This window comes from Tenrec ecaudatus, chromosome 16 (genome assembly GCF_050624435.1).
Source record: "Tenrec ecaudatus isolate mTenEca1 chromosome 16, mTenEca1.hap1, whole genome shotgun sequence".
Taxonomy (NCBI): domain Eukaryota; kingdom Metazoa; phylum Chordata; class Mammalia; order Afrosoricida; family Tenrecidae; genus Tenrec; species Tenrec ecaudatus.
In genome coordinates this window covers 84,949,641-84,966,988 of record NC_134545.1, presented here as the reverse complement: position 1 = coordinate 84,966,988, position 17,348 = coordinate 84,949,641, and the positions used below count along the sequence as shown (strand labels likewise).

General features: G+C 48.0%; 1 protein-coding gene across 1 annotated transcript in view; it reads left to right on the top strand.

Moving 5' to 3' along the window:
• The window catches only part of PKD2L1 (polycystin 2 like 1, transient receptor potential cation channel), a 77,241-nt gene that overhangs the window by 52,818 nt on the left and 7,075 nt on the right, over positions 1-17,348 (top strand). Inside the window, exons 6-9 of the mRNA XM_075533455.1 lie at positions 14,798-14,925; positions 15,344-15,597; positions 16,553-16,777; positions 16,909-17,137. Of these exons, the coding sequence (XP_075389570.1) occupies positions 14,798-14,925; positions 15,344-15,597; positions 16,553-16,777; positions 16,909-17,137 (836 nt within the window). The remainder of the gene's footprint in view (positions 1-14,797; positions 14,926-15,343; positions 15,598-16,552; positions 16,778-16,908; positions 17,138-17,348) is intronic.

Genomic DNA, 17,348 nt, shown 5'->3' with positions numbered 1-17,348 from the left:
CTGTAGGTCAGCTGTAAACTGAAGACTTATCTGATTGTGTGGCTGTGGAAGCTGATAAAGAGGGATCTACAGGATGAAGAAGCAGGGGAGCCAGAGACTGGTTGATGCAGAAGTAAATGAATTTGAGATTGACCTACTAAAGCCAAAGTCAACAGTCCAGCACCCCTTTCAGTTTCTGAGACTATAAATGTTTATTGGAGTAGAAAGCTCTGCCTTTCTCCCTCAGAGTTGCTGGTGGGTTCGAACTGCTGATCTTGCAGATCACAGCCCGAGGTCTCACCACGTGTGGTAGTTACACAATCTGGTGCCAATTTGGGACTTGAGAGGATTAAGAGTGAAGGGGTGGAGTCTAGTCTGTCAATCAGGTCATAGCCAATGAGGCCTCTGTGTGGGCATGGTCTCCTGAGGATTCTGGGAAGTCCTATTTTTTCCTCCTTGGAGGTGGGAGACACACTCTCTCCATTCACTCCCTGAGAGATGCTCTACTGACAAGACACATGGCACTACTCTGATAGACCCCATGCCCTGGGAACTGGAGAAGCCATGTGGAGACCCCTGCCAGCGCTGAGATGCTTACAACAACACTGGATCCACAAGACTTGCCCCTCACTGGCCTGTGATCTTCTTGCATTCAGCATCATTGCATATGTTTCGTGAGTCTGAAGAGGACTTTATAGATTGGTATCGGACATGTGGGCTAATATCAGATTTATGGACTTGATCTGGGCTGGGATGTTTTCTTAATGTATAATTATTCTTTATGTAAAGTTCTTTCTCGTACACATATGAGTGTGTCTATGGATTTGTTTCTCTAGTCTGCCCAGACCAACAGTCCACTCCAGTAAGTAGTAATTAGAAGAAGAGAGGACAAGAACATCCAGTCTCTTTGGTAACACAAGAATGGATAAAAGCAGGTTATTACACAGGCTCTGGATGATGATTAAAAGCATCGCTAGCCACGCTTCTTTAATAACAATATATTTAAGTCCCCCTTCTTCTAAAAAAAATCCGATCCAGATTACATTAAAAACCACAGATAGAAACCAAACCCAACCAAGGGCTTAAGTAGAAAGCAAATGTTTTGAGAATGATGAGGGCAACAAATGTACAAATGTGTTGACATACAATGGATGGATGGATTGTGATAAGAGTTGTATGAGTCCAATAAGATGATTAAAAATAATGAAATAAATACAACCTGAACCCCCCCCCCCAAAAAAAAAGCCAAACCCACTGCCATGGAGTCGATGCCACCGTAGATTGACTTTCAAGGCTGTGTCAATGTTTACAGTCGCAGGCAGGCTCATCTTTCTCCGTGGGGTGGCTAGTGGGTTTGAACTGCCAGTCCTGAGGCTTGCAGTCCAGCATGCACCCAACAGCATCCCCAGGGCTCAGCTACGATGTGAACAGATAGCCCATTCGAGTTAGAATAAATAAAAAGATTTAGGAAAAGGAGAGAGACAAAATGGACAAGACGATGACTTGCACTAGAAAGCTGGTACTAAAAAGCGTAGCATAACGATTGTAAAGCAGAACAAAAGGTCCCGAGAAGCCAAAGCAAAAAAGGAAGTCGTTTGCATAGGTTTTTGTTTGTTTGTTTTTGAGTATTTCAAAAAGCACACCAGTAAATAGGGAGATGCTGGATTATTCACTGGGCTGCTAGCCACAAGGTCAGCAGTTCAAACCTACCAGTGGCCCCGTAGAAGAAAGATGAGGTTTTCTGTTCCTGTAAGATGTGAAGCCTCGGAGACTCACAGGGGCAATTCTACTCTACAGGGTCGCTACGAGTCATAATTGAGTCAATGGCAATGAGTTTCTTTTTTTTTTTTTTTACTTTGGGAAGAATTACTGTTGGCGATTTTTATGTAAGGGACATGAAATATCATAATAGATAAAAATTAGAGCTACTTTTTATTTAATTGCTTCTTAAATCTGCCTCCCTTCAAAATCCATGGGAAGGTTTATAGAGCAAATCAATTTCCCTTCAACAATTCTTACACATGTTGTTTCATGCCACTGATTGCAGTCCCCACAATGTAACCTCACACATCCATCTCCTCTGTGTGTATTTCCCGTTTCCATTTCCTGACCCCTCCTGCCTCTGAACTTTGCCCTCAGACAGACGTCCCCCTTTGAATCTCACATGGTTGATTACACTAAGGAGTGTGTGGGCCTCGATGTTATTGCTGACCTGAAAGACTTGTCGACTATGTGACTGAAAATTGAGCCACGTAGGTGAGTTCGGTTTCAGGCTTGAAGGGTGACTAAGGGTCATAGCTTGAGGGAACTCCCCCAGTCTCAATCCTACCAGTAAACCTGGTCTTTTTCAAAAATGATTTTGAGTTTTGGCCCATGTTTTTCTCCCACTCTGTATGTGATTCAGGAGCTCTGTATGTGATCCTTCCGGAGCAGTCAGCCGTTGTGACCAAGTCCCACCTAGTTCAAGTCCCGGCTCGTGGAGACTGAGGGGCCCATGATTCAATTAGTCCACTGGACTAATTGTTTCCATGTGTCTTTGAATTTCGTCACTCTTCTTTGTTCCAGATTGGGAGAGACCAATAGTCCCTATTAGATAGTGGTTCACGATGGTATCTCCTTGTCATTTTGATCTGCATCTCTCCGATCACCAAGGATTGCAAGTGTGTCTTCAGGTGTTTGTTGGTTGCCTGGATGTCTTCTTAGTGCAGTGTCTTCATGTCCTCTGCCCGTTTTTTAATTGTACCTTATAGCTGTATTAAATCTAATTCTATAAGGGCAATGAGAGGCTAAGGATTCATACATGTACATAATGGTATACTGGAGGTTTCACAAATGTGCTAGAGAAATCTGATTTTACTGAGAAAGAAAGCTTGGGAGGCTTTGGGGGCTTGATGGCTGGTGAATATCATCATTAGTTGACTTTTCTAGCTCTAAGTTTTCTCCTTAAAAATGGAATCTTTTGGGAACTGTCATGGTTTCCTTATAAATAAGAACTATGCTGTGTTGGAATAAAACCCAAAGAAAGGGAGCTTAAAAAATGATTGAGATAGTTAAAGTTTATTGTGCCACCCTGGCCGATAAAGACATGTGGGGTTAATTGAAGGGCGGAGAGATATGGCTCTGTGAGTCTCGCCTTTCTGGCTCTCAGGTCTCTTGCTTTGTGATGGTCGGACCAGGGTGCAACTGCCTTAGCCAGTTCCCTGCTTCAGCTGGCCAGGCTCACTTCCTGCAAGACATCCCCAAGGAGAAGCCACATGGACCTACCCTGATGCAGACCTGGGTGCTGGAGCAGCCGTGTGGCGATCCCTGCCAGCGCTGAGATGCTTACACATTCACTGACTCGGCTTTCCTCCTGCAGTCAGCATCATTGCCCGTGTTTTATAAGATGAGGAGGACTTTGTAGATTGGTGTCGGACATATGAGCTAATGTTAGACTCATGGGCTTGGGCAGCACTGGGTGGGAATGTTTTCTTGATGTGCACTTAACCTGTATATAAAACTCTCTCTTCTACATGAGTTTCTGTGGATTTGTTTCTCTAATGTACCCAGACTAACGCACTGATGGATTGATTGTCTCAGTAATACACGTCCAAAGAGGGTAGGATTCAGGTTTGATCAACCCAGCAGTTTGATGACATTTCAAAGTCCTAAGCCTTTCTGGTACTTAGTTCTACCAGGTGCACCATCAGGTTCATCTTAAGACTAACTCCTCCTTTGACATTCATTCAAATCCAGCAGGGAAAGATTCCATCCCATTAATCGTGTAGCAGCACTTTTGTCCAGGACGTCTTTTCCTTCGTTGGGACTTGTGTATGTCTGAGTTCTGCTCTCGATAAGAATTTCTACACGAGTGCATGCTCTCTACCAGGATGAGCACTTCCAAAGCTTCTTCCCACTTTAACAAGGGCTCTCCCACCAGTCAGCTTCCGACATGGATACGAAACGATTTAAGTCGCGTTTGCTTCGGAGAAAGAAAAGTGGGCAAATAGCAGCACCTACAACTTGACCGCACGGTATTCACCCTCAGTCAGAAGCTTCTCTACTGTCAGGGCTGTGGTAGCTTGGGGTTGACCAGCGAGGGGCGCAGTGGGATTCGGTAGCAGTGGCAGTGAAAACCCCCCAGCTGCTCTGAGGGAGAAAGAAGGCTGTTTCTTCCTGTCAAGCTGGACCGTGCACCCTCCCCACCCCCCACCCACGGTGTGCCCTGTGTTGGAATCCAAGGCAATGGGTTTGCTTTGCGTTGTAAACATTTACCACAGGGCCACCTCATATGCATTCCGAGGCAGGAAGGAAGTGGCTGAGTCCCCCAATAGAGTCCGACATTTCCCCACTCTGTGTCGCAGATGAGACGAGCGGCTTCTTCACTGTAAACTCCAACAACGATCCTTCATCACCTGAATTAGCATGGTGGGGGAGGGAGAGCACAGGAGAGACTGACCATTCGTCTGGCACCAGAATGCACCCAGGAGTGTGACCTCCTGCTGGGGGTGGGCAACTGAGTCACTGGCCTCCCCCTGGAATGGGTAGGGGCGCTCTGAGAGATCCGTGAAGCTCGCCCCCTCCCAGGGAGAGTCTGAGAGCCCCTTGGGAGAGGCATCCCCCAAGTCCCGCCCCCTTCTCTACTCTGGGTCTTGAGACTCATTGAAATAGACACTTGGAAACCCGTTCCTTTCTTGGCCTTTCCATCGAACGTAAGTGCCATTTATGGGACGATGAAGAGTGGCGCTCTCAGTGAGGTCCCGGGACATCCGCATCTGCTGATGTGGATGTTTGTGAGCAAGGCAGATGGTGGGTCCTGTCTCCCACCCACCGACCGCTACCTCCTTTTGAACAAACTGTCATGGTGCCAGCTCCGATGATGTGCGAACCAGGGGCTTCAGGAACAAGAAGCATTTGCTTTCGGGAGCTCCAGTAAAGCGGGAACTATCATCCCATGTGGAAAATGAAGATTTCCCCTGACTGAGCCTGCTTTTTGATTCCTAAGCCTCGAATCCCATGTCCATCTGCTATTTTCTTAGCGAGCTTGAGATGTGCCAACGCCATAACTGCCCGCAGACTGTATAAGGGTAACTGGCCGACAGTATTTGCCCTTTAGGCCATCCAAGGACTGGATTAATTTCTCTTGCCCAAGACTTGTGTAAATTTACTGTTATTTTCTTTGGACCAAGGAGTGTTCCAGCTTCTACCCAACATTGACTGAGTCGGAATTGCCCCGCAGTGTTTGACAGAAGGACTCATTTAGGCTCGACCAGTGCCACGGCCCTTCCCTCAGTCTAACAGTGACATATGGGTCTCGTCCTACCATAGATTGCAGTTGTTTCCTGTTATTCAGCCCAACAAATGCTGGGAACTTCTGAGATGCCAGGCTAGATTCTCGATGAGTAATGCCCAGTGTCTATCCTTTCATAGTCTGAGGCAAATGAACAGTATCACTTGTTCAAGATTGTATGTGTTCCTTGTGCCTTAAATTATATACTCATTCATCTTCACAGCCTTTCCAGAAAAGTATTATGTTTCTGTTTTACATCCGAAAAAGCTGAGACTCAGACATGAATCTATATAGTAAGTGGCAGAACGGAAATTTGAACCTGAGTCTATCTGGCTTCCAAGCTCATGTTCATTTTACTCCTCCAAGATTATTCTGGAAGACACTTTTTTAATAGAACTTTTTTGATGATAATCACCATTTCGTATATTGCTTTTTTAAAAATCTCCCATTACATCGAGCAAGACATTTTACACATGGATGAGTTTGAGTGATGTCTCTTGAATGAATACAAAGTGTGTCTTTAGACGAATTCAGGTTGGTAGACTGATAATGTGGTCTCTCACCGCCATCAAGCAATCCTGACTCATGGCAGCCAAGTGGACAGAGTAGAACTGCCCTGTGGGTTTTGGAGGCTGTGAGTCTTTGTGGGAACAGACAGCCTTAACCCTCTCCCGGAGAGTGCTGATGGGTTCAAACTGCTGACCTGGTGGTTAGCCGTCCAACGCACTACCCGTCGCACTGTACGGGCTCCTTTTGATACTAGCTGATCTAGGAAGTATCAAATTTGGAGCATTAGAAATCATAAGCTTGGGTTTCATAAAGTACTGGGGAAAATAACTTAATTTCATGAGACAAAATACAAATTTAGCATAGCAAGAATTAACCAGGAGGAGAGGCTTTTTTGGATGACGAGAGGTATTGAGTAGGTCTAGACTATATTTTAGTGTCTTTTTAGGGTAGCCTTTTGGTCTTTTCTTTTAAGTGTGTTATCTTTCCATTTTATAATCAGAAGAGTGGGCCCTGGATTTCTGGTGGTCAGTGGGCATTTGACTGGGTGGGGCCCTTTATCCCAGAAGACCAAGTCTGACTGCCCCCAGCAGTACCTGTGCAGTTTACACCTTCATACGTGGTTGGCAACTGAGTTGTGTTAGTCTGGGAACTTTAGAGAAACAAATCCATATGTTTAAGAGAGTTTTATATAAAGGGTGAATGCACACCAAGAAAGCATTTCAACCCAGTGCTTCTCAAGCCCACAAGTCCAACATTAGCTCATATGTCTGACACCAATCCACAAAGTCCTCCTCCATCTCACAAAATACACACTATGATGCTGACTGCAGTAGGAAAGCCGAGTCAGTGAGTGTGCAAGCATCTCAGCGCTGGCAGGGGTCTCCACACAGTTGTTCCAGCACCCAGGTCTGCATCGGGATAGGCCCCTGTGGCTTCTCCTCAGCGATGTCTTGCAGGAAGTGAGCCTTGCCAGCTGAAGCAGGGAACTGGGTAAGGCAGCTTCACCCTGGTCCGACCATCATAAAACACCCGAGAACAAGAAAGGCAAGACTCACTGAACCATTTATCTCTCCGCCCTTCAATTAACCCCACATGCGTTTATCGGACAGGTTGGCACAATAATCTTTAACTATCTCATGAGTCATATTGAATTCTGGACCTAACGCCAAACTAAACACACCGCCCTCAAGTTGATTTCCAGCTTCCTCTCTCTCCCCTAGGGCAGCTGGGGGGGGGGGGTGGGTCCAAACTGTGGACGCGGTAGTTCGCAGCCCCACTGGCCACCCCTACTCACCATGCCACTGCCACCTCTCTCTCACTGTTGATGAGGACTCACAGGGACCCCCTGGGACAGGGTGGAACTGCCCCTGTGAGTAGCCGAGATGGAAACTCCTTACGGAGTTGAAGCCCTGTAGGAGAGGGAGGAGAGGCTGGTGGTTTGGGACTTAGACTCCTTCCGTTAGCAGCCTAATGTGTTACCACCACAGCAGCTCCTTTCATTCTGGGGCAGAGACTTTGAATTGAAAAACAAACAGACTACAGGGGAGCTGATATCAAGTAGCTCAAGAAGAAAGAACATGTTCTGAAACTGATAGTGGTGGCAGTTGTACAATACTGCTTGATGTGATTGAATTAGGCAATGGTCTAGCTGCCAGAGCTCCCGGTAAAAGGATAAAAGAAACCTATAGTAGTGACTACCACCTTGTGGCCATTTAGAAGTATAGCACCTTAGTCATCCTTGGGGGAAAAGAGGAGCCAAGGGGGCTTAATGGCTACTTGTGGCGCTGCCCAGACCAAGGCCAGCAGTTGGAAATTATCAGCTGTTTCTCCGGAGAAACATGAGGCTTTGTACTCCTGTAAAAAACCCACCAGGACGGTTCTGCCTGCCCTGTAGGGTCACTGAGTCAGAATTCCCTGGAAGGCCGTGTTTATTTGGGGGGGGAGGGGGAGCAAAGTTGAGCTCCAGACCATCCGTTGTTCCTGAGTGATGGATCCTCTTTGCCCACAGATGCCCGACTTCCCCTGAGAGAGAGCCCACTTCAGACCGGCAGAGGCAGAGCTTGGTCCCTGTCCATATCCTAAGGGCACAGGTGTGAGCAGGAGAGAAGTTGAGCTGTTTCCTGTGCGTAGTAGTGTTGAAAGAAGACATAGGAGGTAATAACGCCTCCTTCTTTGCTGATCCCCCTCCCCTAAAGAAGTACCATATTGTTTATCCAAGACCACTCACAGGCCGCTTTCCTGCAAGGCCGTGGGACAAGCTTTCCGGCAAGACCACCCGGAGCCATTTCCTTCCAGAGAGGATGGTGGGAGCACTGCGTCCCAAGGCCTGGAAGGAAAATTCCCAAAGGGAGCTGTTCACAGGCGGCTGACAAATCCCACTCTGAAACTGTCCGGTGTCATCCTAGAGAAACAGGAAAGGGGCCAGGGCCATATGAAGGATCCCCGTCTGCCTTTCGTCTTAGCTCCCTGTTGTTGTTCGGTGCCATCATTCGGCTCCAACGCACGGGCTTCCTGTGCGCAACAGCTGTGTGTTTAAACTCGTCTGGATTCGGCCAGTTCCTGGGCCGCGGTGTCAAGCCGTCTCATCAAGGGGCTTCCCCTTCTCCCCCCCAACCTTCTTCAAATAGGAATCTACTGTATCAATCCCGTCTCCAGGGATCGGTCCAAAGGCCATGAGACGGAATCTCGCCAGCCTGGGTTCTAAGGCGTATTCTGGCTGTTCCTTTCCCAAGAAGATGGGTTCATTCAGGTGGCTGCCTGTGGCATCTTCAAAATTCTTCCCCAACCCTGTCGCTTAACAGCATCGTTTCCTCTGCAGTCTTCCTTCTCTGGGCTCCTCGACGCAAAATATCACAAGTTGCCACTGGATGCCAATTCATAGCCACCCTAAGGGACAGGGTAGAAGGACCACTGTGAGTTTCTGAGACTGTGACTCTATGGGCACAGAATGCCCTCTCTTTCTCCTTCAGAGAAATTGTGACCTTTCGGATCACCGTCCTACCCATCACCACCATGCCACCAGGGCTCACAGCTCAAGAGGACAGATGTTTAGCTTCAGAGATGGCTCAAGGGAAGATTTTTTTTTAACAATTTATTGGGGCTCATACAATTCTTATCACAATCCATACATATACATACATCAATTGTATAAAGCACATCCATACATTCCCTGCCCCAATCATTCTCAAGGCCTTTGCTCTCCACTTAAGCCCCTTGCATCAGGTCCTCTTTTTTTTTCCCCTCCCTCCCCTTTCCCCCCTCCCTCATGTGCCCTTGGTAATTTATACCTCGTTGTTTTGTCATATCTTGCCCTATCCGGAGTCTCCCTTCCCCCCTTCTCTGCTGTCCCTCTCCCAGGGAAGAGGTCACATGTGGATCCTTGTAATCAGTTCCCCCTTTCCAACCCACTCACCCTCCACTCTCCCAGCATCGCCCCTCACACCCTTGGTCCTGAAGGTATCATCCACCCTGGATTCCCTGTACCTCCAGCCCTCATATGTACCAGTGTACAGCCTCTGTCCTATCCAGCCCTGCAAGGTAGAATTCGGATCATGGTAGTTGGGGGGAGGAAGCATCCAGGATCTGGGGGAAAGCTGTGTTCTTCATCGGTACTACCTCGCACCCTAATTAACCCAGCTCCTCTCCTAAACCCCTCTATGAGGGGATCTCCATTGGCCGACACTTGGACCTTGGGTCTCCACTCTGCACTTCCCCTTTCATTTAATATGGTATATATATACATATACACACATATACACATTCATACACACACTTATATCTTTTTTTTTTTGCATGATGCCTTATACCTGGTCCCTTGGCACCTCGTGATCGCACTGGCCGGTGTGCTTCTTCCATGTGGGCTTTTCTGCTTCTGAGCTAGATGGCCGCTTGTTCACTTTCAAGCCTTTAAGACCCCAGACACTATCTCTTTTGATAGCCGGGCACCATCAGCTTTCTTCACCACATTTGCTTATGCACCCATTTGTCTTCAGCGATCCTATCATGGAGGTGTGCAGTCAATGATATGATTTTTTGTTCTTTGATGCCTGCTAACTGATCCCTTCAGGACCACTCGATCACACAGGCTGGTGTGTTCTTCCTTGTGGACTTTGTTGCTTCTGAGCTAGATGGCCGCTTGTTTATCTTCAAGCCTTTAAGACCCCAGTCACTATCTCTTTTGATAGCTGGGCACCATCAGCTTTCTTCACCACATTTACTTGTTCACCCACTTTGGCTCCAGCCGTTGTGTCGGGAGAGTGTCAAGGGAAGATTTTACCTTCGTGTTGGCTCTGGAGGAAGGTCCTTGCCTCTTCAGCTTCTGCGTCCTTGTTCCCTAGAGATCTTGGCTTCTAACTGACCCTCTCTGTCCTTGTTAAATGGTCCAATCCCCCCCTTTTAAAATATATTTCAAAACAGATGGCTCAGTGTAGGAGGGGTCACTCCGAAAACACTGGAATTGGCAGAGGTTTTGTAGTGTGCATTTTTCTTGTGAGGCGAGCATTGAGCGACTCGCTCTGAGTTAGTGCACCCAATGGAGTCCCCTGGGAAGGTTCTCTCTGGGCACAGTAAATTTTTTCAGAAAAGCAGTTTCGCTCGAACCTCATTTTTCGTGATGGCTGATTTAAGAGAACAGCATAGGGCTGTGAAAATTTGTTTCCTGCTTGGGAAACATGCCCCAGAAACTGTTGTGATGTTGAAGATGTCTTACAAGGACAGTGCTAGAGGAGAAACTCAAGTGTACTAGTGTTTTTCTTGTTTCAAAAAAGGTTAAATGTCAATTGATGACAAGCCTCATTCTGGACGTCTGTCAACTTCCGAGTGGATGAAAATGTTGACTCCATAGTGCATGTGGAGTTTGTTTCACCAGGTCAGACATTAATCAAGCTTTTGCTTTAGAGGAGCGGTTCTCAACCTGTGGGTCATGACCCCTTTAGGGGGATGTCGAACGACCCTTTCTCAGGGTCGCCCGATTCATAACAGTAGCAAAATTACTATGAAGTAGCAATGAAAATAATTTTATGATTGGGAGTTGCCACAACATGAGTGACTGTATTACAGGGTCGAGGCATTAGGAAGGTTGAGAACCACTGACTTACAAGTTCTATCTCCCATCAAAGGTTTGGCCATAATTCAGACAAGGTCATTGCCAATACATAAAAAGCAGTGTCCTTCCTCCATTGTCCAGTTCCATGCCCATAGTTTTCTTTTAAAGCCTCACCAAAAGCACATTTGTTTTGTTTTACTTTGTACTGTGAGTTAGGCGAAGGTGGACAGAGTTGATCATCAATTTTACATTCGACAGCTCGTCCACACGTTGCTTCCACTCAGCCGCTGCAGATCCCCTCCATGTGCCAGCCCCTGATTTGCTTTCTCTCCCGAAACTGCCTGGATTTTGTCCTTGGGTAGATGCTGCATCTCTGATATCAAAGGGGTAATCACGCTTCAGGTTCGCTTCCCAACCGAAGGATGACTGAGGGTCATAGTCTTGGGGGTCCCACCTGTCTCTCTCTCACCAGTCTGGTCTTTTTCATGACTTTGAGCTTTGTTCCACATTTCTCTCCCACTCTACCGAGAGTGGGGCGCACCCTTCGTGAGCAATTCTACCAGAAACATGTTCAAGGCTCACATTCAACTCTCTGTTGCTGGTGCCGCCCATAGCTATCCTGGAAGATCATTGATGCTCCCTGGCGCTCTCCTCCCTTCCTCTGAGCCCTCACCACAATTGTCTTTGCCATCCAGAATTCTACCAAGAGGTTCTTCCAGCATCTAGGCTTTTACTGTTGTTGTTAGATGCCACCAGGTCATTTTGGACCCGTGACGACCTTATGCCCAACAGAACAAAACATGGCGCCCTCCTCAAAATCGTTCCTGTGCTTGAGTCCATTCTTGGCAGCCAATCCATTTCCTTGAAGACCTTCCTCTGTTTTGCTGTCCCTCTACCAAACATGACGTCCTTCGGACCGTATGTCCAAAATACGTAAAACGAAATCTCACCAGCCTTGCCTCTAAGGAGCACTCTGGCCGTACTTCTTCCAAGACTGGTTGGTCTGTCCACTTGCCCATGGTCCTTTCAGCACCAAAACTCAAATGCATTGGTTCTTCTTCAGCCTTCTTTATTCAATATCCAACCTTCACATGTGTAGGAGGCTGTTGAAAATATTCTGGCTTGGGCCAGGTGCGCCCTAGTCTTCAAAGTAATCTCCCTGATTTGGCATCCTCTAAAGAGGTCTTGGGCAGCAGATTTATCTAATGCAAAATGTCTTTTCATCTCTTGCCTGCTGCTACCATGAGAATTGATTGTGGATCCAAGCAAGACAAAATCCTTGACAACGTCAACCTTTTCTCCTTTTATCATGATGATACCTACTGGCTTTTACTATTAAGCACCTTCAAACTCTTCCAGCCTCTAGCCATCACCCAATTCCAACTGCTTCGAAATCTTTTTGTATCTGTTAGAGCAGCACCTCATCTTCTGGTGCCAAACCCTGTCTCAGTTATCTACTGCTCCCATAACAAAAAATAGCAAGTGGGTGACTTTAACAACCAGAACATTATTTTCTCACAGCTTAGGAGGCTAGAAGTCCAACTTCAGAATGTTGGCTTGAGGGAAGGTTTTAAATCCAAGAAACATTACCGTTAGAAGTGTACGGACCCAGAGTAGCAACTGAAGTCTTAAAAGCTTGTGATCAGCCATCTGAGATACAACTACTGGCCCCAACCTTCTTGAGACAGGAGAGGGGTATAAATGGAAGGCACATGGAAATAGCCAGTCCAATGGATTAATGGACTCCACAAACATTATCCTCCTTTACTCTGAAACCAGAGGAACTAGATGGTGCCAGCCTTTTGCTGCCAACTTCTCCGGAAGGGATTGCATTAGAAGGTCCTGAATAGGAGGATGGACAGATGTAGAACAAAACCCAGATTCTTTTAAAAGACTGGTCAGATAGACACTGGAGGAACCCCTGGTTCTTGGTCAACTCTTGGGTCTGGAATTGAACTTACCCCTGTGGTTTAATTTTCAGTCAGACAACAAACAGGTCTGTAACAGGAGCAAGCATACCATTGATATGCACACACCTTAGCATATTTGACCTTTGGGACCAAGAGGGCAGCGTTTACCCGAGGACAGTGTTCAGGAGAGTTAGGAGAAGGAGGGATGGAGACGGAAACACAGGGAGGAGGTGGGACTGGTGCTGTTACACCGAGGGAATGACAATTAATGAGATGAAACAAAACACGTATGAATTGTTGAATCTAAAACCGATGATCTGCTCCTTAAATCTTTACCTAAGGCACCAAAAAAGAAAGAAGAAGCAGGTAATTGAGAAACAACCAGGTGGAAAATATTGAGAATGTCCACACAGAGGGAAGAGCTGAGTAATTTAGGTAGAAATTGCTGAATGGGAAGCTAACCTGCTGTGTAAACCTTCACCAAAAAACACAAGAAAATATTACATAGACATATCTGTATAGAAGTGTATAGGGAGGATATGTTGAGAAACAATAGTTCCACAATTTGATATTGTTGCTTAATTTGGGTTTCTGTAAAATCAATGGCTTATTCTCCTCAAACCTGAAATGGAAGAGTTTCCTTGGCAACCCTAGCAAGGCATATGGGAGTGTGTGTGTGTGTGTGTGTGTGTGTGTGTGTGTGTGAGAGAGAGAGAGAGAGAGAGAGAGAGAGAGAGAGAGAGAGAGAGAGAGATTGAAAGCCAATAGCCAATGTTTTTGATCTGGGGATGCTCAGGCCCCCTTTCTCAGGAGACAGCTATACCCATCAGATGGGCTGGCCATGCCAGGGTTGAATGGACACCAGGCATCCCTCTACTCCCATTGCTGCAGAATCACTGACTTCAGGAGCCTGGAGTCCACAGTTCCATAGCAAGGTATTTGGCCAGAGTCCGTGTTCAACCACATTGACTAGAGAAACAAATCCAGAGACACTCATACATGTCTAAGAGAGCTTTATATCAAAGAGCAATTGTGTATTGAGAAAAATCCCAGGCAAGTCCAGATCAAGTCCATAAGTCTGATATTAACCAAGTCCATAAGTCCGATACTAATCCATGAATTCCTCTTTAGACTCACACAGCATAAGCAATGATGCCCAATGCAGGAGGATCACAGGCCACTGGATCCACCAGTGGCGGTGGAAGCATCTCACCCCTGGTGTGGATCTCCACGTGTCTCCTCCAGCTCCAGGACCCTGGCTGCCCTCAGTACGGCTCTATGTGGCTTGTCAACAGGAATGTGTAGCAGAGAGAGAGAGAGAGTACATCCCACCTCCAGGGAGGAAGAGATGAAGTTTCCAGAATCCTCATGAGAAGGCCACGCCCACACAGAGGCATCATTAGCTATGACCTGATTCATGGGCTAGACTCCACCCCTTCACTCATCATACCCTCAAGCAGACACATGAGGTTATATAACTACCACCCTCTTGGAGTCCACTAGAGTTTGGAGGCACTTTGCAGAGGCTACAGGTACCAGATACATAAGTGGAAATACTATCTAATACACAGAGAAGAAAACTCAGCTATGGGAAATAAGAAGGAGCCCCAGTGTCACAGTAGGTCAAGCGTTAGACTGCTACACACAAGGATGGTGGTTCAAACCCACCAGCTGCTCCGTGGGAGAAAGAGGACGCGGTCTGCTCCTGTCAAGATAAATCGCCGCGACAATCCTGTGCAGCAATCCTGCTCTGTCCAATAAGCTTGCTATCAGAATTTGAATAGTTGGCAGTGGGTTATGGGGAGTAAGAATGGTTTAGGAAAAGGACAATGAATATTCTGAATGACAATGTCAGGAACCAGTAATTGAGTCTTTCGAAGGTGAGTTGGAGCGGGAGGCGGGAGAAGAAGCTTTTGTAAGTACATCCCTCCCTGGTTCATTTTCTGGTCACCAAGTTGCCATCAGCCTCCCTAGCTTAGCCTAGTGAGCACATCTGATGGGCGCCTGTCTTTGACCCTGAGGGCAGTGAGTTTCCTGTCTCTTTGAGACACTGAGCAGGACACCGATTTGGGGCTTGGTTTCCAGTGAGTTACGGAACGACAAGCTCCAGTGCCTATTACTACACCAAGGTGATGTCAGATCTCTTCGTACACACTCCATCCGACACCGGTGTCTCCTTCCAGACCATCAGCAGCATGGCCGACTTCTGGGACGTGAGTATGAACTCTCCCCCACCTCTCCCTTCTCCTTCTCATTGGCCTGAGGCCTGCTCAGGGAAGTCAGACAATAGACAATGGATCAGATGCTAAGACGGAAATCAGGTCAGCCAGGAAGCAGGTGGAGTCAAAGGGTCAGATAAGCCACAGTGAATCAGTCAGCGTTCAGGTGAAGGTCCGTGTGGGACAGGAGTCAGGCCAGGGATTCCTCTGGGATGGGTGGCTAGAGGTCATGCTTTTCATGACAGAGGAGGACCAGTTCCGGTTTGGACTTGATCAGCAGGTGTAGGTCAGTTGAAGGGTCCACCAGAAGCAGACTGGGGATAAGTTGGGAGGCAGGGAAGGACAGCAAAGTTTCTTCTAAGGGTAGGGGAAGGATCAGGTGTGGGCAGAGCCAACTGAACTGGTGATCTAGTTTGTGCAGGGCCCACTCCTGGACAGCTTGTATTGGACCAAATGGTACAACAACCAGAGCCTGGGCCGGGGCTCCCGCTCCTTCATCTACTATGAGAACCTGCTCCTGGGGGTTCCGAGGCTTCGGCAGCTGAGGGTCCGCAATGACTCCTGTGTAGTCCATGAGGACTTCCGCGAAGACATATTGAGCTGCTACGATGCCTACTCTCCAGATAAGGAAGAGCAGCTCCCCTTTGGACCCCCCAATGGCACAGCGTAAGTGAGCTTCCTCTAGTGTCACAAGGCTCAGCCCGCTGAGGCCCCAGAATCTGAGGGAGACCCAGAGAGCGCAGAGTCCCAAACCCAGCTAGCTCACTATTGGACTTGTCTGTAGAAACTCAAGACAAATTCCAAGGTCCCACCTCAGACCGCTGAGGCACAGAACTCTCCACTTCCATGGGGACTTTAGATGTGTTGCCAGGCAGGTGCCAACCACAAAGTTTGGGGAACCTTATAAAAACCTTGGGGCATTCAAGGAGGTTTGGGGATGGGGTGGGGGGCATCTTGAGTTCGATTTGTGATCTTGGGACACCTTGGAGTTTGTCACTTAGCACCAGGGCAGGTGTCTCCAGAGCCCAGAAGGCAAAGGGTCACACTTTCCTACTGGAGGCGCCATCCGGCCAAGCAGGCACCTGAATTCCTATCCACCCGTGGCAGTTTGGACAATGAGTTAAGCCTTGCCATTGCCCAAGGAGTCGTGGCTTGACTCATCATCCCTGCACACAAGTCCCTGGAAGAAAGTTTAGTCGCTAAAACAAAGAATCACGGGGTTAAGAGTCAACTGCCCAATCACAAGAGCTAGGAGGGTCTTTGATGGGGTTTATGGTCCAGCTGTTTCCCAGGCGGAGGTCAAGAGCGGGGGCTTGGGGTTGTTGTCATTTGTAGCCCGGCCGGAAGGGAAACAGCAGAAGAGGTGTTTTTGTTAAGTGTCAGTCCTGCTTTGACAAGCTGGCTGGATAATCTCAGCTATCATGAAGCCCAGTTTCATCATTTGCACACCGTGGGGGACAGTTACCCTCCCTCCCCAGAGAGCTGTTGGTGGCAAACAAGACACTCGCTTGAAATAACCAGAAGAATAAAGCTCAGAGATAGAGGGCTGGTGTTGCCTTGGGGGACGAGCTCCGGGGCTCGTGGAGGCTTCTCTTTGCTCAGATGGCTTCTTCCGTGGTAGGTGGACCTACCACTCGCAGGATGAGTTGGGAGGCTCCTCCCACTGGGGCCGACTCACAAGCTATAGTGGAGGCGGCTACTATCTGGACCTCCTGGGATCTCGACAGGCCAGTGCAGAGGCTCTCCGGGACCTACAGGAGGGGCTGTGGCTGGACCGGGGTACTCGAGTGGTCTTCATCGACTTCACAGTCTACAATGCCAACATCAATCTTTTCTGTGTTCTGAGGTGGGCTCTCCTCCCCCTGGCATTCCTTCATCTCTGCTTCCGGATCCCCTTCCCCTTGCATCCCCATGACTGGGAAGGGAGAAGAGATGGGAGGAATTGTCCCAGGCCACCGTCACCCCTCCTATCCACAGGTTGGTGGTGGAGTTTCCAGCCACAGGCGGCGCCATCCCATCCTGGCAGATCCGAACGGTGAAGCTGATCCGCTATGTCAGCCACTGGGACTTCTTTATCGTTGGCTGTGAGATCATCTTCTGTGTCTTCATCTTCTACTATGTGGGGGAGGAGATCTTGGAGCTCCGCATCCACCAGCTCCGCTACCTCAGTAGCATCTGGAACATCCTAGACCTGGTGGTTATCTTGGTGAGGGATGGCTATCCTGAGCTTGGGGCATTTTGGGAGGAGGAGTGGGGTCGACCTGACCAGGCCCTCCCACTTTTCCCTTTTAGAGTGCCAGGTTGCCCTGGTGCCTTCTGATCCTTGTGGCAGCAGCTCTCTAAGCGAGAGGCTGATGTTCCCCTGCCTCAGCCCTTAGAACATCCCACCTTCCTCATCCCCTTTCCTCCAGGCCCTG